Source organism: Gadus chalcogrammus, chromosome 8, assembly GCF_026213295.1.
Source record: "Gadus chalcogrammus isolate NIFS_2021 chromosome 8, NIFS_Gcha_1.0, whole genome shotgun sequence".
In the NCBI taxonomy this organism is placed as follows: Eukaryota; Metazoa; Chordata; class Actinopteri; order Gadiformes; family Gadidae; genus Gadus; species Gadus chalcogrammus.
The window spans coordinates 26,661,727-26,689,372 of NC_079419.1; the positions used below are offsets into that span (position 1 = coordinate 26,661,727).

The 27,646-nt window shown below is 44.1% G+C and overlaps 1 protein-coding gene across 1 annotated transcript in view; it reads right to left on the reverse strand.

The window, feature by feature from the left end:
- Positions 1-27,646, reverse strand: part of slc12a2l (solute carrier family 12 member 2-like) — a 132,038-nt gene that overhangs the window by 46,969 nt on the left and 57,423 nt on the right. Inside the window, exons 7-17 of the mRNA XM_056596289.1 lie at positions 14,445-14,553; positions 13,809-13,936; positions 10,860-10,944; positions 7,182-7,330; positions 6,499-6,606; positions 6,014-6,137; positions 5,529-5,630; positions 3,998-4,153; positions 3,645-3,744; positions 3,423-3,534; positions 3,024-3,164 (exon numbers count right to left, since the gene is read on the reverse strand). Coding sequence (XP_056452264.1) covers positions 3,024-3,164; positions 3,423-3,534; positions 3,645-3,744; positions 3,998-4,153; positions 5,529-5,630; positions 6,014-6,137; positions 6,499-6,606; positions 7,182-7,330; positions 10,860-10,944; positions 13,809-13,936; positions 14,445-14,553 — 1,314 coding nt within the window. The remainder of the gene's footprint in view (positions 1-3,023; positions 3,165-3,422; positions 3,535-3,644; positions 3,745-3,997; positions 4,154-5,528; positions 5,631-6,013; positions 6,138-6,498; positions 6,607-7,181; positions 7,331-10,859; positions 10,945-13,808; positions 13,937-14,444; positions 14,554-27,646) is intronic.

Consider the following 27,646-nt stretch of genomic DNA (forward strand, 5'->3'; position numbering starts at 1 on the left):
TTCCTGGTCAGTAGCGCAATGGTATTCAGAGACGGCAAAATACCGTTTGCGCCAGAACACGCCTCCTCCTTCCGCCGAACCGCCCCTTGCGGCGCATGATCAATCCCTAATTTACCGGCGAGTGGCGCTGGTGGGAAAAGAACGCTCTGCGCCAGTTGTAAACTAGCAACGACACATGCGCCAGTGACTAAGTCACTTGCGCCGGATGCAAGATAGGGCCCATAGTCCGCCAAGACGTTGAGGTTGCTTAGCAACCAGAGACGCTGTCATGCAAGATAATGGGTTCCCTCTTTGTCATAACTATCAAACCAAACATCCTTCAAATTCACCGAGCGAACATTATGAAAGTAAAATGCAAATTTCTCGCAATTTTTTTTTACATAAACGTTTTTAATGGCGTAACTACAGTGTTTCCCATACATAGACCATTGTGTGGCGCGGCGCCACAGAATCAACATCGAGCGCCACGAATTGATTCTGTCTTCTTTTTTTTATTATTAATTAATATTATTATTATTATTTATTTTTTTATAACGCGATTTGGAAATCTAAAAATCGTTCCGTCCATTAATCTCCGCATAGCACTCGTTCTCCCTGTCATTCTCGTACACACACACACACACGGAGCGAGAGCGACGATACGCTAACACATGAACCCACCGATGTCACCCGTCGCTTAGCAACCGGACACGCTGGGGTTGATAAGTTACCGTACTACTGTAACTACTACGGAGTGATAATAACAAAGACGTGAATCAGGCAATAAATCCAATTTCCTTGACAGCGGTAAAGTTCGGTGTGCATTAAAGTACAGACGGAGTGGACCAATTGCGAACTACTGCAGCTGCTCTAAGTTAAACCCCAAACTAATAAGGAATAAGTGTTTATAGCGGACTACACCACCTCTTCTATTCCGCATAGAATTCTATTCCGAACCGATTGAGGCGTATATATATGATACTTTTCTATTCCGATTGAGCTGTTCTTCCACATCTATGCGGATCAGATGTGTCCGCATGTAAACGCGGAGTTACATGCACACTCACTGACGGCTGATTCGCCCGCTCCTCCTGTCCACGCGCAATGCTTGAGGTCAATTGAAAAATATATTTGGCACAGAGAAGACGGTCTGCGACATTTGCAGTTTACCAAAGGTTAGTATGATATACTGTGGTCTAACACACCTGCCCAAATTTTTTGTTAACTCTGAAAAGGTAATATTAGCTTTATGAACTCAACGTTATTGATATTGAACATCCCGCACCCGTCATCATAGACAACGTCGTTGGTAACGCAGCGAACACTGCGATTAAGATGAAATACGGTTATAGTTTAGATAGGCCTATACGGTGCCCATATCAAAAAGAATAGAAAACATTTATTACATTCTATTCTTAATAATATTTTATTCTGATGTTTGTTGCTTTAATCCAGATGAGTATTGAAAAGTTTTTTCTGCACCAAAAAAGGCCTCGTCCAGACGACGCGGAGCAGCTTGAGGAGGTAGTTAGCTTAGTCTGAAATCAAGTTGAACAGTCAAATGGCTGTGGCTAGTAAATGTTTATTAAATATATAATCAATTTATTTCGAATGTTGTGCTTCTCAGGGGCCGGGCTGTTCAGGAGAGATACTGATTACTATAGGCCAGGAGGACAGCAGACAAAATGTTGCTGAAACCACAGGTGAGGTGGAAACAGATTAGTGTAGATTTTAACTTTAAAAAAATAAGAGTAGGGAAAGTAATTTCGATCCTTCTGTTCCTGGTAGAGAAAATGTGCTGATCTGTTCATTGTAGGTAATCCAACCCTACATTACTGGCCTGGAGACAGAACTAACAAAGGAGGTTCCAGGAGCTGGACATCCTAGGAGCCTTCCAAGTCCTTAGATCTCAGTCGGCTGCCCTCCCTGACAATATGTGCATTGCATTCATTATTTTAGTTAGTTGCCTTGTTGTACCTAGTAGTATATTGTTACTATTTATTTTATTTTTCCTAAAAAAGTTAAATATTGGTTCAGGTAGGTCTTGAGATAATTTGTACTTGAAATAAAAACCTCCAGCTTTAGTTGTCTGTTGCAATTCATTCCTTGAATGTCACAGAATCAAAAGTTCTGGTAAAAACTACACTCGTGCGCTGATGCCGCCGCGCCGCCGTGCCGCACCGCCCGCCCGCCCCAACCCCCCCCACCCACCCCCGCACCACACATTGGTCCTTGGTCTGTGGGAAACACTGAACTATGTTACTATTTCCACCCAGAATAAAGAAAGATGTCCACCATATGCTTCAGTGCAAGCGTCACTACTCTTTGCCAGTGACGTCGGGTCAAGCTCCACGCTGGTTGGCTATTGCGGCTAAGCGTCACGCGTAGGCGCGTCAAAAGTTAAAATTTTTTAACTTTGCGCGTTGGTGCGGTGGGCGCGTTGGTGCGCCTACGTGCGTCATTACGTGCGTATGCCGCGTCTAACGCCGCTTTAACGCGTGTAACGCGTCTACGCGCCTACTCCAATTGTTCCCTATGCAAAAATGCCGATTTTCAACGCCAACGCGCGTGCAGTGTGGCCTTACCTTTAAGGTCACACCCACTCAGAGGAGGACTTTCCTCCTCTCTACCATTGAAACCCATGTTACTTCACCGGCCGCCAGTACTTTCGGGGAAATGAATGGGAGTCAACGGAGGCTGAGGGAGGACCTTCCTCCCTGAAGTAATTGTCAATAGGAAATAGGTGGTGCTAATGTCCCTTTACCCAGGGAAACTATCATTATAAATTCAAAGGCATTAAAGTAGTCATATTTAAGGGCATTAATTAATTACAGTTGTCTGGGCGATCTACATTTTTTATTCTCAACAATGTTAAGGAGGATCTTCCTCCCTCTCCTTAATGGAGAAGCCTCCACTGATATATACATATATACGGTAGTGTACATTAATATAATATATTATTATTATTATTATTATAGTGGAATATATAAGGTTCTGGGCCAATTTGACTAAACCTTAGGGGAGGACCCCCTGGCTGTGTTTACCTGTAGGAGCACCTGTGTTCCGTGCCGCAGGTTGTCAGAGAACACAGGGGTATAGAAGGCTTTGATGTGTTTCTTATGGAGCCAGCGCTGGCAGCGGGCGTGGTCCTGGGCCAGCTCCTTAAAGTTTGGCCGGCGGGTCACCTGGAACACATGGTGTACCGATAGAACATCTATCACACAGCACTATGCTACCCATCACGCTAACACATAACACAATGCTACACAACATGCTACCACATAGCACAATGCTACACAACATGGTGACACATAGCACAATTTTACAAAACATGCTAACACATAGCGCAATGCTACACAACATGCTGATATAGCTCATGCTAAAATAACCCTTGTGTGTTTTTTAATAATTGTGCTCTAGTGCGAATGCGTATGTGTACGTACAGTCCTGATGTGGCCACAGACCATCAGGCCCACGTTCTTGGTGAAGGAGTGCACCAGGTGGGCAAGGGCAGGGCGGGACGTGGGGTACCCGGTCATCACCAAACACTGGGGCCTACAGGATGGTGGTGGTTGATGTTGAGGTGGTTGGTATTTTCATAGAATACACTCATACATTAATTTTCAACGTTATGCCATGTTATGCCATGTAAATTACGGCCCGACCTGAAGTTCTTGACATGGTCCTCCACCCCAGTCAGATTGATGGAGTGGGTCAGAGCCTGATTAAACATCAGGGCCTGGGTGGAGGAGCCCCAGTTCACATCTACAGTAAAACACAATGTTATTATTACCGGCGGAAACTAGGTCACATCAACATTACAATGCAGTGGAACCAGGGTAGTGAAAAGCATAAAACCAGTTTTAACGTACAGTAGAACACAGTGGAAAGCAGTTCACATCTACATTAGAAAAACATATAAACCAGTATAAATGACTTCACAGCTACAGTAGAATACTCTAGCAACCAATAGAAACCAGTTCACATCCAGAGGTGGTGTGTGTGTGCATGTCTGTACCAGGTTTCTTGTAGCTGACGTAGATGTACAGGGCCAGGACTATGAGAAGCGTGACGAGGGCGGCCCACCAGTTGATGACGAACATTACGACCACGCACAGCACGGCCCCGGCCAGGGACACCCACTTGTTGTAATACTTAAAGCTGGGACGCCACCCTGTGGTGAAACAGCAGAACACAGTCCTGGTAAATAGACCCATTCAAGTCTTAAGCCCCATGTCCATGGTATGTGTTGAGGTCAGCTCCAGAGCAAGGGTGGGGGTTCCAAGTGCCTGTCTAGACTCAAGCCTCGGCTGAATCAACATTTTCGCCAGATGGTCGCCGGAGGGAGCGATCACGATGTAACGGATACAAACACCTATTTAGAAAGCTGATGATATTCTGAAATGCAAGTTTTCTTAATTTTCCATTGTTGTCTGTCAGTATAGTTGCATTGAATATTTATTAACTATTTATTAGTAATACAACTGTTTATTCAGTACATACGCAGCTAGACTGCAATGTGATTGGTTGGCGTCGAGCAATGTCAAAAATGTCAGCGACAACATTGAAAATATTTCAGTTGGTAAGCAAGAAACAGGGTAGTCCAACATTAGTTTGAGCTCTGAGGCTTTCCCTTCTTTTGGAGATTGTCATGGACACGGGGGATTTTGATGTCAGTCAATGTCATCCTCTAATGTCAAGCAGCACAGCTCCAAAAAATTACCATGACGATAAAGCTACAGCTATGTTTAGGTTAAGCTAGGCTAGCTGGTTTATTTGGGTTAGGTTTAGCTAGGCTAGTTGGTTTAATTAGGTTTAGCTATGCCAGGTGGCTTATTTAGTTAGGTTTAGCTAGGCTAGCTGGTTTACTTAGGTTAAAGGTTGGGTATGGGATTTGCGAAACGCCAGCAGATTTTGAAAATACACAACTCAAATAGTCCTACCCCCTCTCCTTCAACGCTGACTCTGACTCCACCCATTCCAAGTACATGGACGCGCAATCATGCACGAGCGCGAACACAGATGCGCGAGAGCGATCCAGGCTAGCTAGGTTGGAGTTTAGGGTTGTCTTGTAGTGCTAGGTCCAAATGTGGATTGGCCAGTTAGCTAGCTCCAGTAGCTACCGCAGGATAACAACAAACAGAAGCTTGCTCTGGGTCACGAGCTTTGAGTACGTGTACGAAGGGGTCACGCGCGGCGGGGGGAGGGGGAGTGAAGTACGACCGTTTGATTGACGTACTTACTGTCCAATGCCACTCGGTGGTTCTGGAAATCATTGGCTGGAGTTTTTCGAGCCCTGCCCGTTCCACAGATGATTGACTTGTTTAATTTTAATTTAATTTATTGTACTTCTAACTCAGTGGCTGTAAGTGGGTCATGATAAGTATTTCAAGTAATTTTGCAAAAATGGCCAAAAAAGAGAATTCCATACCCAACCTTTAAGTCTATGCTAGGCCATCAAGTTTGAATGTTTGAAAGCTGTTCTGACTGGTTTGTTAAAATTATGTTAGATGGTTTCCTGTGACAGGTTACTAACTCCAAGGGGTTACCTGGGGAGTTGGCTAGCGAGGCGTGGAACACAGAGAAGTTGATCAGAGCATAGGACGCCAGGAAGAAGTTGGAGATGATGGGAGCGATGATGTTCAACTCCGCTAGGAAAGAGAGAAAGACCTATTTTAAAGGGGAATAAATTGCTGTAGCTAGAGATCCCATTTTGTCTGATATAGTCTCAAATATGAACTTTTTATATGCCTAATGGTTTTAATAGACTACTACCAATCACTTTCTGTGGTTCAAAATTTGTACATGCTTACTGAGACATTAAAATTACAAAATGGTAATAAATCAAAAATAAATAAATCTTAAGGATAAAAAAATGCCCAAACAGCTTTAAAATACTTGAGTGTTGCCCTGCAACTGTTACTTGGACTGTATTCATGACCAGGAATGTCAGTCCTGGATCTGTGAGTCTGGATTGGCCTGTGTAGCTTTCTGTCAATGATGTCTGAGTCATCGTAGGAGGAATTCAGCTTACCAATCAGGATGAAGGCCAGGCCAATGCAGAAGGTCAGTACGTAGCCTCGCAGAGGTTCGTTGTTTTTCCCATAACCCTTTGCAAACATACCAAGTCCAGGGTAAATGTTGTCCTTACAGAGTGCCTAGAGGGACACAAAACAAACAATCCATCAATCCACCAATCATCCATCCATCCATCCATCATCCATCCAATCATCCGTCAATCCCCCAATCATTCATCGATCTACCAATCATCCATCCACCCACCAATCATCCAATCATCCATCCATCCATCCACCAATCATCCACCCATCATCCATCCCTCCACAAATCATCCATCCATCCATTCATTGAATCAATACGTGCAATTGTTATTCTTTAAGTTTGTTATTTTATAAACAATAGGACTTATGCATGTATATACGTATATTCAGGCTTGAATAATGCACCTCAGGTGTTCAACACCTGATGTGTTGAACAGTGCAGGACGGGGGACCGGCTGACCTGGAAAACTTTAGGAGCACTGACGAGCGAAGCAAGGGCGGAGGACAGTGTCGCCGAGAAGATCCCCGCAGAGATCAAAGGACCGAACCCAGACACCAGACTCATGACCTGCCAATCACAAAAAACACACTCATGACCTGCAAATCACAAAATAAACACAATCATGACCTGCAAATCACAAAAAACACCCTCATGACCTGCAAATCACAAAATAAACATCCTCATGACCTGCCCAACCACATAGACCAGATGTCTAAACCAGGGAAATGTTTGGTAGTCTGCTAGAAAACTGTGTGTGTGGGGGGAGGCTGACTGGTGTCATTCAGATCAGCCTTGTGACTCCAAACAAAAGTTTCCATTCTTTGTCTCATTGTTTCGAATAGCTCTCTCTCACTCAAACATACACAAAAAAACACACCCACACAAAAACAAACATTAATCACACTTCAATCTGAAGAGGCTTGTAGATGGAAGAAGCTGAATAATGTTTTACTGACATCTATGCCAACAAGATGGCCACGACCTGTCAATCATGTGTTTGTGTACAGAGGCATGGTCACTTACAGGTGTGTTTGTTTACAGGTCTGTTCCTGTCCCGGTGTGTCAGTAAACAGGTAAGGTCCTGTACAGGTGTGTTCCTCTACAGGTGCACCAATGTACAAATGTGTGTGTATAGTGTGTACCTGGAAGTCATTAATCAGGCCGTATTGACAGCCTCCCTCCTTGCAGATGGAGAAGTCGTACCCCAGGGTACAGGCAGCGTCCGTGCAGTTCACCGTGTCCGTCACTGTGTCGTTGAGGTCACCTGTAGCATCCCTCACGATGCAGGCTCCTGAAGAGGAGAACGGTACCAAAGTGAATCAAAAAACAGACCTCATATAGAACAGGTAGGGGTTAGACAGTAAAGAGACAGGGTATGAGTTAGACGTGGATACAGAAAAAGGTCATTCAGGAGCAGGTAGGGGTGGGACAGTGAATACAGAGACAGACCATTAAGGATTAGGTAGGTGTTAAAAAGTGCATACAGAGACAAGTCATAACTAGAACTGCAAGCAGTTATGCAGGGGTCCATGAAATGGGCATTTCGCCGGCACAACGCGAAGCATGTGTTCGAAACGCTACCGTGAACCTGTGGATATAAAGGTTTTGACTGGGAGGTTCGGTGTGGGAGATATATCCCCAAACACGTTTTCAGAACATCCCTTTGGCCAATTAGGAGATATACAATTTCCTCGTTTATGGCGCCGCATTGTGGCGTAATTTTCCAACGAGAATTTTCATCGTGCCGAAAATTTCCGATTTTTTTAGGGAACGCCATTAAGGGTAGCGCCGACATGTGTGTAAAATTTGAACTCGATCCGATGTCTAATTTTTGATTTTTTTTGGATTCATGATTTTCCAAGTGTAACGTAGCTAATTAACCAATATTCAAAACGCTACCGTTTCGTCGTCGAAGGTCGGATCAAAAAAGTGTTCAAATCAATTTTTTGGTGTGCGTCGGAAGATGTCGTGTGCAAAGTTTGATGTCGATCGGTCAAGAAATGTGGGAGGGGTAGGGAAAAGGCAGTTTAGCGGTTTTCGTGATTTTGCGGAAAAAAAAAATCATGGACGCAAATGGGCGTGGCCAAAAGATGCAGCAGACTCCAGTGAATCTGTGTGTATAACGTTTTTGACTGTGGGAGGTTTGGTGTGGGAGTTATACCCCCAAACGCGTATTCCTTGGTATAGCGCCACCTAGGGACCGGCGTGTCTGGATTTGGTCGTCTGCGTAGTACTCACGGACCTGGATCTAGTCATGCAATTGGCGTGTGTGCACCATTTACGGTTTGGGCTGTGGTACCACTTCTAGGGAAGGAAGTATAGGAATAATAATAATCCTTACAAAAACAATAGGGATCCAACCTGTTGGCTTGGACCCCTAATAAACAGGTAGGGATTAGACAGTGAATACAGAGACAGGTCATTAAAGGTCCCATGGCATGCTACTTTATGGATGCTTTAATATAGATATTAGTATTATAACAGTATTTGAATACGTTCCCGAAATTCAGCCGTGGTGCAGAATTACAGTCACTACGAGACAGTCGCACATTGAACTTTCCCCAAACGCACTGTTTCGGTGTCTTTAGCTTTAATGCAAATGTGGAGGAGAGAGGCAGGTCAAGGAGGGGTGTAGCCCTGAGCAGCTTTCTGCCACGGTACCATGCACTCTGTGTACAGTGGATGTATCGCAATGGCGAGGCGCACACAGCCTTTGGCCGTATTCTGTACATATCCTAGAACACTCTGGGTGCTCCCGCGGGAGTCCTGGAGCTCTATATCTAAATAATATCATATTATAAATAGGTATCTATATCATATAATATATATTATCACGGCCAAAACCTGTGTGCTCCTCCAGACGATATTTTGAATCTCAAACAACGGCGTCGGGTTCTCCGACGTCTCTGGTTCTTCCACGTCCACACCAATCTGAAGTAGACTGAACCACGACATGGAGGAGAAAGGGATTGTTGCCCACGATTGTTGACCGCAATTTTCTCCCGCCGGAGCCTCTCTGCCGAGGGACCAATGCCTCAGCAGCGGTCAGCGCTTAGGCACCACCGCCTCCTGCAGCAGGCAGCACCGAGGCGGTGGTCCCTCGTTAGCGGGCAGCGGGAAGCGGGGCTCAAGCGGGAGACATCTCGGGCAACAATCCCTTTCTCCTCCATGTCCTGGTTCATGTACTTCAGGGAGTCAATGCCAAAGTTCCTTTCCCCTAATTCCTTCTAAACCATGGCTGAGATAACCCCAACTACAGTCTTGTTGTGGAAATACCAGAGACGTCAAAGAACCGACGTGTTATGCGCCATAACACCAACAGCAGAATGGTTATCCAAATAACAAAGAAGTGTACAACACTTATAGTGTGTGTAATCACACACACACGTGGCGCTCGCACAATCGTAGCTCATTGTCTCATTTGCGGGCCAAATTCTCTGGGCGGGCAAGGCAGAGAAAGGGGAGGTACATGGCCCCTTATGACGACATATGGGGCCACATTCCAAATCAGCGTCCCTGAGATTCCATTTTTTCAAAGGCGAGCAGGATACCTAGTGCTCGTCTTAGCCACTAGGGGATGATAGGCAGGCTAGGGGAACTCATATTAATGTTAGAAATCCTCTTAAAGTGAGATCTTCATGCCATGGAACCTTTAAGGTTCAGGTAGGTGTTAAACAGTGAACACAGAGACAGGTCATTCAGGAGCAGGTAGGGGTTGGACAGCGAATACATAGACAGTAGGGATGTGTCGGTCGCGACTGATTCGTTACAACGAACGAATCCCGAACGTGAATGACAAGAACTGGTTCCCCAAAACAAGAAGAACTGGTTCTTTGATTCATTTTTTTTAACATAAACCAAACATATGGTCACGTAAATAAAATATACGAACGAATAGAGCTCCGTATCCCCGCGACTTATATTGATTGAGTCTACAACTTTCTCAAAGATTCAGCCAATGAGAGGTAGCAATGGTGTTGGAATGGCACCTGGGTAAACCAATGACAAGGCAGTACCGTCGAATATGCGCACTTTCTCTGTCTGACGTATCTTGGGTCATACCATTCGACGTGGGGCCACTCATATATCCCCCTACATTTTTTCGAAAATAGACTTGACCTCCATCTGTTTATTGGATAAATGCATTTCCCAATCCCAGGAGTCTTTGCTCCATTCTACGTCAATTTAAGAACAAACAAAGAAATTAAACTGCAGTTCGTATTTTTTATTTATGACCATGCAAGTTCTGTAATGCCTGAACAATGAATAATCAAATGTAAAGTAAAATAAAATTATAAATGTAAAACCATGAATGAAATATAGAGAGTAAGCAAGTGGTATAATTATTGGTGGGACGTTTGATATACTATATAGCAGGCATCTCCAAACGGCGGACTGCGGTCTTGACGATCCTATCCGGACCCATGACCAACTAAAAAGTTTTTTTTAAGATGTAATTAGACGTAACGAACGAATCAAAACGACCAAATCAAATAAACGAATCATTATAGTGAACTGAACTGAAAGAACTAGTTCCCGGAAAAGAATCATTTTGCCCATCCCTAATAGACAGGTCGTTAAGGAATTAGTAAGTGTTAAACAGTGAATACAGAGACAGGTCATTATGAGCAGGTAGGGGTAAGACAGTGAATACAGAGACAAGTCATTAAGGAGTAGGTAGTGGTAAGACAATGAAAACAGAGAAATTTCATTGACACAATGGGAATTTTCAGGGCGACTTGATTAATGACCATACAGGTGGACTGAGAACATTTGGATATGAAGTCAATCCTAAACTCCTTTCTTTCGGGGGACTTTACCTGTGGAGAGAGCGACAGCGATGTAGGTGATGCCAGTGATAACGATGGCCAGCAGGGTGCCTTTAGGGATAGCTGACTGAGGGTCCTGGGGAAGGGGGGGGGGGATTTAAGAGGTTAGAGGTCATTCGCGTCAACCCGATAATGGGTTTCCCCTCAAGACATTAAGTTAACTATAAAGTTTACAAAAAAATATGTTGATTTGAACTGTTAAATGTAAGACTCTTCATGTTAGTACCCAGATCACAATGACTGTGTAAATGCGTTGTGTTTTGTCCTACAGTGGTGCATAAAGAACAAAAAAAGTTGTATTTGTGTATCCAAAGTATTTTGTTTGTGGTTTTTGTTGGCCGCACGTAAGATTCGGTCACTGGTACCAGTTTTTATTTACGTGTTTATTTGTCATAGTCACAGCTGTTGCTCTGTGCTGTCCCTGCCCCAGCTCAACTGTTCACACCTGGCCTGCATCAGCTCATGAACTCTCTCTACACCTGGGGCCGTATTCACAAAGGATCTTAGGGCTAAAAGTAGGTCCTAACTGGCGAATTTAGGAGTAACTCCTAAAAATAATGGGCGTGTCACTCTTAAATTTAGGACTCCTAACTTTTTTCACTAAGAGCAATTCACAAAGTATTTTAGGACTAAAAGTAGCACCTAAGTCTAGGAGAGCTTAAAAGTCCTCAAGAGGACTCCTAACTCAGTAAGACCTATTCACAAAGAATCGTAAAATGCCTGCGAGACGAAATGTTAGGGTATTCAATTTATTGTGGAGTTAATGCGCGATGCAATAACATCCCCGACTAACAGGAATATTCCGATTAGTCCCGAAATAAAATGTTATAAAAATTATAAATTATAAAAAAATATATATAACTTATAAAAAATAAAAATAATTGCGCCATCAAAAGACGAGGACGTGTTCGTCAATAGGAAGAAAGTGCATTCCATCAACACGCAGGTTGTTTTTGATGCAAGTTTTAACATAGCCTACTGGATGTTGTTTCAAAGTGGCCTGGATCTTCAGCTACCCATGATTCGCGCATTTTAATGGTGAGCGGTCTGAGGCAGCTTTTTGAGATATAGGAGTTGGGTGTCACTTGCTGGGTGACAGTGAATATCCATGCAAGACGTGGCTCTAGACACCCTACCTTAATCCACAACCGGGAGCACAGTTACAGTGTAACATGTAAGTGATTACGCAGATTACGCTTAGTCCTATGCGTAAAACACATCGTATTGGCTCTTTGCGAGCACACAAACATACACGAAATGTTGTGGAGAGAGGAATTGGGCAGATGAAACGTCGGTTTCATGTCCTCCACGGCGAAATACGCCTCACCCCAGAGAGGGCAAGCACAGTAATCACTGTATGTGCCATTCTACACAACCTTTGCAAGCGGAGGAACATTCCACAGCCAGACGATGATGATGATGATGATGATGGCAATCAACATTACAAGGAATTTGGCCGTGTGGAACCGAGTGGACTGGCATTTAGGGATCACTTTGAAAACACATTTTAGGTAAACACCTTGGCACAAATCAGTCAACACTTGGGTAGTTCGTAACATTTATTTTCTTTTAGATTTTACGTATTTTTATTGTTTGCTTTCTCTCTCTCTTGAACGTGCAGGCTACAACGTCATTATCGTGGTCTGCACAAAATTGTCATCATGCGTGTATTCTGCTAACTGCACTATAACTACTTAATAGGAATTCATTTCTAGCCTAGGCTATTTCCTTGTTTTTCGGTGATTCAGTGGGCTCGTCTGAACAACCAATCACCGAACTGACCGCTTCTAAACTCGTGCACGAGAATTGACGTAATCCATAGCAACGGCGCGTCACTCTTAGTTCACTCTTTGTGATTTATCCTTAGTAAGAGTAGGTCTCAGCGGCTTTGTGAATAACTTTTAAGAAAAAACTCCTACGTAAAATGTTTTAGCGCGAGTTAGGAGCACTCCTAGCGGTAAGATAAAATGCTTTGTGAATACGGCCCCTGGTTTCCCTGCAGTTCAAGCGTACAGATATGCAGTTGTGATTTCAGGGCAAATATTATGTGTGCCACCTGGGCTTTGGAGATGTGCCTGACCTTGTCAATGAGATTGGCAGTTATTTGCACGCAGATGCAACACTTTAAAAAGTACAGACGTCTGTAAGAAGAATCTATCATATAATCATCAGCATTACTGATTTTAGAAGCTTTTTTGTTGGGTGCTAATTCTAACTAGCATGTTAGTGATCACTGGCAACAGACCAGATGCTAACCAGTGGAACAACATCAGGGGTGATCTAGAAGATATCTGCTAACCAAGATAACAAAAATCTTGCTGCAGTTGGCTAGAATACATTTAGCCTAGATATTCCTTCTATTGAGCTTCATACCTGTGCAATGTCATAACAATAACGGTGCTAGTGTTGAGGCTGGAGGTATAAAACATAGACATCTTATAGCATAGACGGAGCATTGGCTGCTGGGACGCGAGAAATACGGCCGCCATCTTGGAGTGGTCAACCGGGAGCAGCAACAGCAGCAGAAACAGGATGCCGGGCCGTTGTCCAGCGTATTCCTGCTCAAATCGGCGGACCATCCACAATAGGAATCGGGGGATTACTTTTCACAAGTAAGATTTAACATTACTGTACTATTGGTACAATTGGTATTGAATAATAAAACACGCCAAACCATGTGGCCTTTATCATAGCTGCACGTATGACAAAACACTGCATGAAAATCAGTGGTATTCAGTGAGGTATGATTAATTAAATGCGCTGACAGTTCATTGCTCCAGCCAAACGGATTACACTGAGTGGAGCGGATGATCACTCCAAGATGGCGGCCCCGCGTCTCGTCAGTGCCAGTAGGCGGTAGCATTCGATGCTCCGTCTATCATATAAGATGTCTATGGTATAAAAGGTGAAGCAACAGGGAGGGGTGGAATACGGACTCACAGTGAGGTCACCAGAGATGTTGGCCCCCGCCAAGATCCCAGTGGCTGCTGGGAAAAAAATAGCAAACACGGAGAAGAAGGACTCCTCCTCTCTGAAGTCTGGGCCCAAGTTTTCCAGGAAGATGGCCGCTAGTTGGAAGAGAAGGAGCTAGGGTAAGAAGATGGGAAAGATTTTCCTATGTTCCACAGATTATATTGATACCCCTGTTGAACGTTCCTGTATGTACCCTGGCAATAAGCACCGATACACAGACCTTTCCGAAGGCCACTAGAACAAAACACTTTCTCACAGGAAGAAGGTTGAGGGCAAACTACTTGCGTGTAACTTGAATTGTACATAAATTGAAAACACATCAAATTGTTATTATTCTGTAAAAAAAAGCTAAAATAAATATATCACCGCTAAAATTGACGGACAGAATAGGCGGACATGATGGATCCATAGATACAAATGAGCAACTTAGGAACCCTTTAAAACACATGGGGAGCGAGTTATGCGTGTGTGGATTTGTAGTAAAGGAAAATCTTTTTCAATGTTTTGTAAATGCTGTTTGATGTCACTTGAGATCCGGCTGATATCAGAAAAGGAGGTGGGAGATCCAGGGGATACCAGAGGAGGAGAGAGAACCAGACTCACAGTTGTAGCCGAAGAACCCCTTGGGTTCCTTTTCCTCCACAGTGAGGAAGGTCCCCATGAAGTAGTTAACGATGGCCCCCAGGAGGATGATTAGCAGAACAATCTGAGCCTGGAGATGAAAACACAGCAGTATATACCACACATCACTCATCCATGTTTGTCAACACACATCAGTATATACCACACATTATTCATGTTGTAGCAGCAGTTTCACAATTTTGGTTTATTCGATTAATTTGAAGTTACATAAAATAATAGTTTTATTAAGTATGAGACCACATTTAAATATATCCTTTTAATTTATCTGCATTTCTTTTATTTTGAAATATGTTTACAAAATGACCTGTTTATGTAGTGCATTGCGGAACTATTGTTCTGAGGTGCAGACGTTTTATTGATGTAGCACCAGCATCAGAGCATGCAGCGCTTGCAGAGCCAACTGCCGCTCGTTGAGATAAGTGGTAACATCATTACATTCATTAGTTCAATGAGAGACACATGGGAGAGAAGTTGGCTCTGTGTAACCTGTTTCACTCCCTGGAGTTAACGCGGCTAATGAGGTATGCATTGTTATTTTAATGTGTAATTATCATGTTCTATTCACTGTGAGAATATTCTTATTAATGTAACTCAGTGGTTCTCAACTATTTTCTGTCATTCGAGGAGTCAGAAAATTTTTCGCGCCCCCCTTCAATTGAAATACTATTGAGAACCTGCTAATTGGGGGTCAAGCAGCGAGCTGCGAGACAACCTATTGTTTTCGTACGTTTTCTTATTGGGGGTCAAGCAGCGAAGCTGCGAGACAACCTATTGTTTTCATACGTTTTTGGGGGTCAAGCAGCGAAGCTGCGAGACAACCTATTGTTTTCATACGTTTTCTTATTATTATTTACCTGCCATTGGAGTCAATGGCAGCCCATTGAACGCCTTGCCGAAAAGTTGTGAAATTTGGCACACAGGTTCAGGAGGAAATTTGAGGTCGCTAGCTCATCAGCTCTAGCGCCACCAACAGGTCAAAGTTGGACATGCATTCATGTTTACAACTTTTGACCCATTCGTCCAATATTCACAAACAAGGGATCATTGGAAGCCTTGGTCCAAGCCGAGTTCCAAGCACCCTATGACGTCATTTTGAGCCCTGAGGGATTTTTCCGCAATCTTGGTTTATGTCAAAAACCTTCAAAATGCATCTCCTATCACAAATGTTCTCCAATCATCTCGAAACTTGGCACACATGATCTTCAGGCCATGCTTGACAAAAAACATTGACTAGATTTTTCAAATTCAAAACCGTTTGCCCGCTACAGCCAATCAAATTTGACCGGCAAGTCGCCAAACAGGAAGTAAGCCGATATCTCAGCAGCCCTTTGACATATCGTAACCAACCTTGGTACATAGACCCATGACATCATCATGAGGACACCCAATGAATCTGGTGACCTTTGACCTCTAGGGGGCGCTGTTATTAATGTAGATGTGTTTTAACTCCTCTCTCTTCACATGAGTATATTTCAAACTTATTTTCAATGTTTGGTGATACTATCAGACCTCTCCATGTAGCTAGTATATTATTTCTTGCAGAAATATCCGCGACGGCCAATCATATTCAGATTCAGATTCAGCTTTATTGGCTAGGTTTGCGAACAAACAAGGACTTTGACTTCGGTCCCTTTGCTCTCTATGTACAACACTCAACATTTTACCTATTGTTAATATATAAAAAAGAAAAAAAACACAAAACACAAAACAGTACAAAAAAATTAATAATAATAAATATAAATAAACGGTTAAAGGGGTAGTTCGGAATTTTGGACATAGGGCCTGATTCCGAAGTGAGCATTGGTATTCTATATCACTGGAGACAGTTTTCAACACATTTCATTCAGTCCTTCTAGTTGCAGAGTTCGCTCGTGCTAGGCTAGCGCAAGTCAACGGGCAATGCTAGCCTGCTATTAAAAACAGTCTTACCCACTCCACAGTACACCCGAGGTAAATCAATTATAACGCCAGACTATAGATTTAAATGTCTGTGTTGATAGAATAATGTTAGAAATAAAACTAACCTTGCATCGCATGAATCATCGAGGGACTACTTTCTCAGCAGAAGCGGAATTCTACTATGCGCTAGTTAGGTTTGTAACCGAATCACGACAGAAGAACGTAAACAGAGAAGCGTGGGACAGAAGCGCAATTGAACGACTAGGCAACATGATGGTTCAGTGTGCTTTTAGAAATTGTAGAAATAAACGGTACAGATGGCCACCACAAAGTTTCCACCAATTTCCAGTGTGAGATCCAGAAAGGACTCAACTGTGGCTTGTTGCGGCTGGCTTTGACATCAAAAATACCGGCTCGTACATGGACGACACTCCATAAATACTATATGAATACATAAAATACATAAAAATACATAAAAAAATCGGAAGCATCGCAAATACTTTGTAACAACAAATTCCTCACAATCGTCTTCAAAAGCAGATGCATCGCTAACTCCTCCAAACGTGGCCATATCTTGTTAATTTAATACGCTTGTAGAATTCCTTCGTTCACTGTACTATGCGTTTGTAGCAATGACAGCGGCAGGTAACCTAGGTATCAGTCCGCCGCTGCCGTAGCCTACGTACAGGAATATAAACACTGCTGCTGAGACCCCCGCAATTCCCTCAAAATGCAATGCAATGCAAGGTTGGTTTTATTTCTAACATTATTCTATAAACAGACATTTAGATTTATAGTCTGTCGTTATAATTGATTTACCTCGGGTGTACTGTGGAGTGGGTAAGACTGTTTTTAATAGCAGGCTAGCATTGCCCGTTGACTTGCGCTAGCCTAGCACGAGCGAACTCTGCAACTAGAAGGACTGAATGAAATGTGTTAAACTGTCTCCAGTGATATAGAATACCAATGCTCACTTCGGAATCAGGCCCTATGTCCAAAATTCCGAACTACCCCTTTAAGTATACAGAATAACAATACAATAAATAATAATAATTATAATAATATAATAAAATAGAGGGTGGGGGCTAATTCTGGGCGTTCAACAGAGAGACTGCTTGGGGAAAGAAGCTGACTTTGTGTCGGCTGGTTTTGGCAAACAGTGCCCTGTATCGCCTGCCCGAGGGAAGGAGGTTGAACAATTTCTGACCAGGATGTGAGGGATCTAGGGCGATTCTTGTTGCCCTTTTCCTGACCCTGTGCCCCGTTTCCCGAAAGTGTCGTTAGCCTAAGTGGATCGTGAAGTGCGTCGAAAGGGCATCGTAGAGTTTTCACCGCGTTTCCCGAAAGCATCGTGGGGAACGAACGTCTTGAAAACGCTCGTAGCTAACGAGTGCTCCAGGGGTGCTCGTAGGTGCTCGTAGGACGCTAAGAGCATCGTCAGCTATAGCCTCAGTGGCGACACCATCGGACATTCCGTCTATTGGATGCGTTTTATTAAAACGCATTGCGCCTTTATGTTCTTAGTTTCGTAATTAATAAAGATGTTAAAATGGCCAAAATAAAACGTAGCATAAAATAATGTAAAAAATAAAATTAAATTAAAAAAAATTAAAAATAAAGAAATAAAATAAATTATAAAAAACAAGCAAAGGAGCAGGCAAAAGGCTGGGATATGGTGGGGATTGGTCACGTTGACGGGAATGTTTAGTGACATGTGGGAGGGTGGAGGGGGTTAAAAAAAAGTCTCAATCACTCTTCGACGCGCATGAAAACCAGCCGCGTAGCCTAGTTATGAGGGAGGCCGTCCTCACACCGATCTTCCTCGTCGTCATCGTCCTCAGCGTCCTCCGGTTCAAGCAATGCCACCCCAGCCTTAGCTGCAATGTTGTGCAACATAGCCGTCACACATATCACGGCGCATGACTTGGCCGGCGAAAACTGGAGCCCTCCGCCTGACTTGTGAAGGCATCTAAAGCGCAACTTCCACCTCCCGATCGTGCGCTCAACGATGCACCGGGTCAGACGGTGGGCTTCGTTGTATTCCTCATCATGGACGTCTCCCGGGTTATTCACAGGTGTGAAGAGGAATTATTTAAGGGGGGAAAATGCCGTGAAACGCACAGTGCATTCAGGATTAGGACTGATATATGTCGGTTTAAGCCTAATCAATTGTGTTTTAATGTCTTGCATGCATTCATATAATTGCAGTCTATCTTTTTTGTAGGCTACTCTGCTGTTGTCCTTGATGGGGATATATTTTAACCCTTTTTAACACAATTTTCCTGCGACATTCCTGCGTCTCCCCCTCCTACGGAGCCCATTTCAGCACCGTGTCAGTAGACAGTTACAATCCTACGACGTCGTGAGTGCAGCGAATGCGCGTTCACGTTAAGAGGAGTTTCGGGAAACGCTCCAAAGAAATTATCGATGGATCGCAAGATCCATCGGGAGAATGATCGTACGAGCGAAGATCCATCGTTATCGGGAAACGGGGCCCTGGACTGGTACAGGTCCTCAATGGTGGGATGGTCAGCTGCAATGATCTTCTCCGCAGCCCGTATTGTCCGTTGCAGTCTGGCCCTGTCCCGTTTGGTGGCTGACCCAAACCAGACAGTGATCGATAGGGATGGGAATCGAGAACCGGTTCTCGTTCAGAACCGGTGCCTAGTCAACCGATTCCTTGGCATCATTAGCAAGCCTGCTTAACGATTCCGCTTATCGGTTCCGGTCGCGACAAATGTGTCATGACGTCACACAAACGCTGCTTTGTTTTGGTTCAGAGCGCAGCAAACATGGCGCCGCCGAGGAAGAAGCGCATTGTGCGTTCACACCAAACGCGACGGGGCGACAAGATCCCATACAAAGTGAACGTAGAGACGCATATCGGGCGAATTTTTCGCGAGAGAAAACCGGCGACAAGTTTTTGTCGTGATGACAGCCAATCAGCGTTCAACAGCGTGACAACTGATTGACATGTGTAACGTAACAGCCAATCAGCGTTCAACCGTCAAACTCAGTGCAGTGCAGTCCGGGGTGAACTGCAGCATGGAGGAGAAAGTGATTGTTGCAGTTTGCGACTCCCGGAGCTCTATATATAATAGTATATAATATAATATAATTGTATATATATAATATCCCGGCCAAAAGCTCTGTGCGCCTCCGGATGGCCGTAGCGTGCGGAGCTCTCATAGGGATTGGGCTTCTCGGGGTTTGTTTACCAGCGTTGCTATGGTTTCCGGTCGTGTGTGTTCCAACGGTTTATTAGGTAGGCACATCTAATAAATGTCTGTCTAATCAATACTTCATTTTGTTTATGTGGGTTGAATTTTGTTACAAGTTGAATGCAAATGAGCACTGTTCGCATTTCAAAAGGCACAAGCTCTTACTTGACTGTTTTCAGTCTGCGTTTTTAGTTTAATGGCACATAATGATGGCATTTGGGCTTAAAAAGCCAAACATATATTTTTTTGTCTAGACCAATTGATTTGAAAATGTACAATTTCCTAATACTAGACGCACTTCTGATCAGATATTAAAGAGATTTAATACAAACAAACACATTTGTACTTATTTTCTCACCCAATGAGAATCGATAAGAGAATCGGAATCGGAATCGTGAAATTCTTATAAATTCCCATCCCTAGTGATCGAGGTGCAGATGACAGACTGGATGATGGCTGAGTAGAAGGTGGTCAGCAGCTCTTTAGGCAGATTAAACTTCCTTAGTTGTCGCAGGAAGTATAACCTCTGCTGTAAATGTGGGGACACCATTTTAGGTCCTGTGAAATGGTTGTACCTAGGAACCTAAAGGAATCGACAGTGGACACTGTGTCGTTCTGGATGGTGAGGGGGGGGAGTGGGGGGGGACTTCGCCGAAAGTCCACTGTCATCTCCACAGTCTTGTTGTGGTTTAACACCAGGTGGTGCTGACCGCACCATTGGACCAGCTGTTCCACCTCCTGTCTGTAAGCAGACTCATCACCATCCTGGATCAAACCAATGACGGTGGTGTCATCTGCAAAATTCAGGAGTTTTACGGACGGGTTCTTTGAGGTGCAGTCATTGGTGTAGATGGAGAAGAGCAGCGGGGAGAGGACACACCCCTGTGGGGCGCCAGTGCTGATGGACCGGGTTTTGGAAGAGATGCTCCCCAGTCTGACATGCTGCTGCCTGTCAATCAGGAAGCTGATGATCCACTGACAGGTGGTGACAGGCACTTCGAACTGGGTGAGCTTCTGATGTAGGATTTCAGGGACGATGATGTTGAACGCCGAGCTGAAGTCCACAAACAGGATCCTGGCATACGTCCCTGGGTAGTCGAGGTGGTGCAGTATGTATTGCAGTCCCATGTTCACTGCATCATCCGCCGACCTGTTTGCCCTGTAGGCAAACTGCAGGGGGTCCATCGGGGGACCTATAATGTCCTTCAGGTGGCTCAACACCAGTCTCTCAAAGGATTTCATGACCACAGACATCAGGGCGACAGGCCTGTAGTCATTTTTGTCCTGTGATGGAGGTTTTTTTGGGGACTGGGATAATGGTGGAGCATTTAAAGCAGGAGGGCACTTCACACAGCTCCAGGGACCAGTTAAAGATCCGCGTGAAGATTGGCGCCAGCTGTTCAGCACAGACTTGCAGACAAGAGGGGGACACACCATTAGGTCCTGGAGCCTTCTTGATCTTCTGCTTCTGAAAGAGCCGGCACACATCCTTCTCGCAGATAGTAAGTGCAGGTGGGGGGAGGGGGATGGGTGATGAGGGAAAACCTTTTATGCGTGAGGGGTGTGACAATGGGTGCTCTTCAAACCTGCAGTAAAAGTCATTCAGGTCGTCTGCCAGTAAAAGTCATTCAGGTCGTCCCCCACCCCCCAGGGTGGGGGGATGGTCTCTTGTTTGTAATTTGTTGCAGGCCTTTCCAAACTGATGCAGGGTCATTGGCGGAGAGGCTATATTTTAGTTTCTCACTGTAGCTTATTTTGGCTACCTTGATCTCCTTTGTCAACTTGTTCCTGGCCTGCTTATATAGGTCCCGGTCCCCACTACTATGGGCCTCCTCTTTAGCTTGACGCAGCTTCCTAAGATTAGGAGTGAACCAAGGTTTGCTGTTGTTGTATGTGCAGAAGGTCTTGGTCTGCACACAGAGGTCCTCGCAAAAACAGATGTAAGATGTTACAGTGTCCGTGAGGTCGTTTAGGTCTGTAGCTGCAGCTTCAAAAACGCTCCAGTTGGTGCAGTCAAAGCAAGCCTGCAACTCCAGCTTTGATTCCCTTGTCCATTTCTTTAAAGTCTTTGCCACAGGTTTAGAAGTTTTTAGTTTCTGCCTGTAGGTTGGGATGAGATGAAGCAGACAGTGGTCGGAGAGTCCTAGAGCTGCCCAGGAAACAGCGCGATAGGCGTCCTTCAAAACTGTGTAACAGTGGTCCGGTGTGTTTTTGTCTCTGGTGGGAATCTTGATATGCTGTCTGTTTTTATGGAGTTCCTGGTTGAGTTTGGCGTTGTTAAAATCCCCAACAATAATAACGAGAGAGTCCGGGTGTTTTTCCTCTATGTCCGTTATCTGGTCGGCCAGCTGTTGCAGCGCGTCTGCGACGCGCGCTTGTGGTGGTATGAATACACCAACCATAATAAATGAGGAGAACTCCCGCAGAGAATAGAAGGGTTTACAGTTTATGAAGAGAGACTCTAAGTGAGGGCTACACGTCTTTTCCAGCACTGTAACATCTGTACACCAACCAACGTTTAAGTCGAAGCAGATTCCTCCGCCTTTCGTTTTCCCCGAAAGCTCTGCGGTCCGCCCGGATGAGAAACCGGGCAGCTGATGTGCGCTTTCCGGGATGCGTTCACAGAGCCAGGTTTCGGTGAAACACAGGGCAGCGGATCTGTAAAAGTCTGAGTTGGTTCGATTGAGAAGCAACAGCTCATCCATCGTATTTACCAGGGACCGGACGTTTGCCAGGTGAATGGCTGGAAGCGAGGTGCGTAGTCCCCGCTTCCTTAATTTCACAAGCGCTCCTGTTCGTTTCCCCCGTCTGCGTCTCCGGCAGATTCCAAGGAGAACCGTTGCTCCTCCGACCAGGATTTCAATAAAACTTGCTAAAAATCCTATAGAGGTATGCCGGATGATTAAGAGCTCCTCTCTGGAAAAATAAATACCACCGAAAACATAATAAACGGACAAAAACAAACAAAGTAAGTTTTTGTACCGAAGTACCGAGGCTGCCATCCGCGGCGCCATGGCAACATACATTCGACCGCGAAACCGCCAAATAGGAAGCAACCCAATTTCCCAGCAACCCTTTGACATATCATACCCAAACTTGATACATAGACCCATAACATCATCATGGGGACACTCAATGAATTTGGTGACCATTGACCTCTAGGGGGCGCTATAATTAATGAAGACGCGTTTTAACTCCTCTCTCTTCACATGAGTACATTTCAAACTTATTTTCAATGTCTGATGATACTGTCAGACCTCCCCATATAGCTTATAAATGTATTCTCATGGCAACATCAGAACTTGGCCACCATGTTGAAAGTTGTCAAAATCAGTTGTACATTTCCACAGGCCACAAATTATATGATCTTCAGACCAAGTTGAACAAATGTGTCAAACAGCTTTCTCAAATTCAAAACCGTTTGGCCGTGACAGCAAATCAAACTTGACGGCAAAGCAGCCAAACAGGAAGTAAGCCTGTTCTCAGCACTTCTTTAACATATCATAGCCAAACTTGGTACATAGACTCATGACATCATTCTGGGGACATCCAAACTATTTGGTGACCTTTGACCTCAGGGGCACGTCAAACAGGAAGTAAGCTCATATCTCTGCAAGGCCTTCATGCATCCAAACCAATCTTGGCTCATAGTCTTATGACCCTATCCTGATGATGCCCAAATAATTTGGTGTGATTTGACTTTTAGGGGTGCTTTGTTAGCAGAAAGTCTATTCCAGCCCTTAGAAAGCAACTTCAATGTATTTTCCTTGAGATACCCATTGCCAATAACTTTCATTGTCAGTAAAATCTAATCATATGTATTTTTTCATGGTCATATCATATGCTGTGTTATATAAAACTGATAACATATCAATTATATTCAATCATCATGTAAATCTGACATACAGCATACAATCAGAACACTACTTCATTTATTTCAAGTTGCAGCGCTCATTAAAGGGTAGACACTGAACTTGTGTGGCGAAAAGCGGTACTTAATGTATAATGCAACAATGACTATCTTTACCATTCCGCCCACTTATATAAACTGCAATTCCCACTGGATTAGATGCTTCACGAACCACCTCCAGAACGGATGCTTGTTTACATTATGTCTCTTTTAGGAATATTGTTCCGAATACCCCTATGTATTTGTGACACTTGTTCTGTCAGGCAGACTGTATTGCGCCCTTACCTCTAGGTGGGGTCATTTTCCCATTTGGTAAACATTGACGCGTACTCGCTGAATTGCTCATCCCACCGACTGTCGGTATTACCGATTACCAAGACGGTCGTCATGTAGCCACCTAGCCGATTACGTCCGTCCAGCAAAATTATTTTCTCAAGTCCCATTATGCTTGACCCCCACATTACTGCTCGCAGCTATATTTTTTATTTATTTTTCTGTATGAAACCACTGTCTGACTTGCTGGCACCAGCATTCTGCATAGCTAACTGGTAACATTAAGCTAGGTTTGTCACTTACTTTATTTAGCTCATTTTAAGTTTGAGCTAGTAAACAAAGGCGTTAAAGTACCAGTTCAAAAATATTGAAAATGTCGGAGCACGAGCAACAGGTTGAAGCAACAGGTTTACAGCAGCAGTTTAAAGACCTTGATATAGATGCAAACTCATCAAAAGAGATGGAGGTAGCTGTAGAAACCAAAGCTGCTGTAGAGTAAAGTCTAAGAAGAAGCCAAAGAACCTGAGAGCTTACTGAAAAGGGCCATGAACTGTTACAACCTCTTATGACAAATGGAAAGTTTTTGCTAAAGAGACGAGGAAAGCCATCGATGGAACATTCTCACCTGAAATCCTGCAAACCTACATAACCAAGATCAGTAAAGCTTCAGTGTAAAACAAGATTATCAAGATTTACGCCAACACACTACTCCGGATGGCAAGATGCGCCGACGAGTAGACACGTGTGATGCTGTCTCAGGAAAGCTGGTGGAACATGCAGAGGATTCTCTTGAATTAAGAGAAAAAGTACCAGATACTCAAAGAACTGGACTGCGACTGGCTCGGTGCTTACACGTGCAACCTCCGAAAGGTCTAGTGTTTGTTCATGAAGTTCAAAGTCTGCAAGCATCAGATCAAAGCAATCAAGCCTGTCCTCTACAAAGAAACTGGAAGCTGCAGCAGAGCTAGCTGCAACTCAAGCCACATTAAGGTCTTAGAGGACATGGAACTTAAGGAACAAGTGCTTGGGAATCTTGAAGTTGAGAACAGAAAAAGGCTTGCACTGCAAGAAGAAGAAAATGCTGAAAGAAAAAATGCATTAGAAGAGAAGCGCTTAGAGACAGTTAAGAAAATGAATGCTGCAGGGCGCGTCTACAAGTCTACGAGCAGGAAGTGGGTTCGGACGAAGAGACAACAGAGTTACTCCACAGCAGCAAGCATGTGAAAATCGAAGCTAAAACTACCCAAAGAAGTCTTTCTGTGCATCATGTGGCAACATCACAAAATGCCACACATGTACAACCTGCTATGATTGCACAGATTGTTGAAAGTGTGCAACCTGCTGCCATTGCTCATCAAGAAGATAGCACTACAGCACTTGCCAAAGCAATAACAGAGTCAATCAACAAAAGCCATCTCCCAATACCAGAGCCTTCTGTTTTCGATGGCGAACCACTAAGGTACAAAGACTGGAAAACGACCTTTGAGACATTGATCAGCAGGAAGAATATTCCAGTGAATGAGAAGGTCTTCTACCTCCACAAGTATGTTGGAGGACCTGCAAAGAAACGTATTGAAGGTTACTTCCTGCTAGGCACGGATGCAGCCTACTATTCAGCATTGGACATCCTGGAAGAAAGGTATGGAAGCTCCATTTTGATTGCCAAGGCCTTCAGGGATAAGATAACTTCATGGCCAAAAATAGGGCCCAAGGACAGCATTGAACAAAGAGAATTATCCAATTTTCGACGAAGCTGTGAAGCAATGTCGCAAATCAAGAGTCTCGCAGTCCTGAAAGACTGTGGTGAAAACCAAAGAATGCTCAACAAGCTTCATGATTCGTTAACAGCCAGATGGAACAGAAAGGTCCTTGCGGTTGATGAATCAACACATGACTTTCCAAGCTTCAGCGAATTTGTTCAGTTGGTTGCAAGAGAAGCCAAGATAGCATGCAACCCTGTGACATCTCTCAATGCTCTGAAGTCTGGTGATAGTGGAAAGGTTAAGACAACAAAGCCTCAAAATGTTGGTGCAAAGGTGATGGCAGCAGCTCAGAAGAAAACCCAGATCCTAAGACATGTGTATTCTTGTGTGAGAAGTTGTACCATGGCATTCAAACATGTAGAAAGAAAAACAATCTCAGAAAAAGTCAAGTTTGTGCAAACTAAAGGACTGTGTTTTGGATGCTTAAAGACAGGACACCATTCTAAGAACTGTGAAAAGAGGAGTGTCTGTGACACATGTAAAAGGAAGCACCCAACCTGTTTGCATGAAGACCGTGTCAAGGATGACGGAAAGAAAGATCACAGAGCTGATGAGAGAAAGGAGAGTTGGAAACAAGCCAAAGAGAAGGAGAGTTCAAAGGAAAAGACGGATTCTAAGCAGTCAAATGAAGCTTCTAAGGAAGCCACCTCTAAACGTGTGGTGCAAAACATGAATGGAACTTACATGTCCATCGTTATCCCAGTGTGGTTGTCAACAAAAAGCAACCCAGAGCATGAAGTTCTCGTATATGCTTTTCTTGATAACCAAAGTGACACCAGCTTTATCCTTAATGAATAAGGCAGACTAGCACTACAGCACTTGCACGCACAGAAGGAGCCAATGCAACTAAAAGTACAATCATTCCAAGTCAGAAGTTAACTGGGTTGCAGATCAGAGGCTTCATTCCTGCCAATGTAAGTCACATTCCCACACCCAAGAAAGGAAGAGCATGGCCTCATCTAGAGCACCTTGCCGAAGAGATTGCTCCTTTAATTGACTGTGACGTTGGCCTGCGTACAGGTTACAATTGTTCTCAAGCCCAGTTACCCAGAGAAGTTGTGTCAGGTAGAGATGAGGAGCCTTTAGCTCAAAAACAGACCTCGGCTGGAGTTTTGTTGGCTTGGTAGTTCCTGTGTCGACTACGGAGATGCAATTGGATTCAGCGGCAGAACTACTGTCAGAGAAGTAATGCCATGAATTCAGTCGCCTCCCAATTTGACAAGTGAAGTCCGATACTGAGTCGAACACAAGTGAAGGAATTAGTCACTCCGCCAAATGTTATGAAGATATTGGAGTCAGAATTTAATGAAAGAACCGTGGAGGATGCTCACTTTTCACAGGAAGTTCTTCGTTTCATTTCAATAATGGAGGAGGGAATCAAGATCAAGCCTGACGGTCACTGTGAAATGCCTTTGCCATTAAAAGAGGACTGGCCGAGTTTGCCAGACAACAGGAAATGTGCCGATCATCGTGTCTGAGTAAGAGGTTTGAAAAGAGAAACAGTACCACAAGGACTATGTATCCTTCATGAACGAAACAATGACTCGTGGAGATGCTGAGAAAGTTTCTGAAGAGGAAATGAGCCCTGCTTGGTACATCCCTCGTCACGGGGTGTATCACCCACAAAAACCGGGCAAGATACGTGTCGTGTTCGACTGCACAGCGAAGTTTCAAGGCGTGTCATTGAATGACCATCTGCTTACTGGGCCAGAGCTGACCAATACGTTGGTAGGGGTTCTGCCGCAGAGCCAACTGCCGCTCGTTGAGATAAGTGGTAACGTCATTACATTCATTAGTTCAACGAGAGACACACGGGGGAGAAGTTGGCTCCGTGTTACCTGTTTCACTCCCTGGAGTTAACGCGGCCAATGAGGTATGCATAGTTATTTTAATGTGTAATTATGATGTTCTATTCTCTGTGAGGATATTCTTCTTTATGTAACTCATGTATGATTTCTATGCTTTTATTTAGTTCTCACGGCATGTTTAATGGCATTGTGGATGATAAGATTTGGCTAATAAATAGCCGTAAACAAGAATGCCTTGTATCGGTGACTGTTAACCTGAGGGAGCTACACATCAGTATATACCACACAT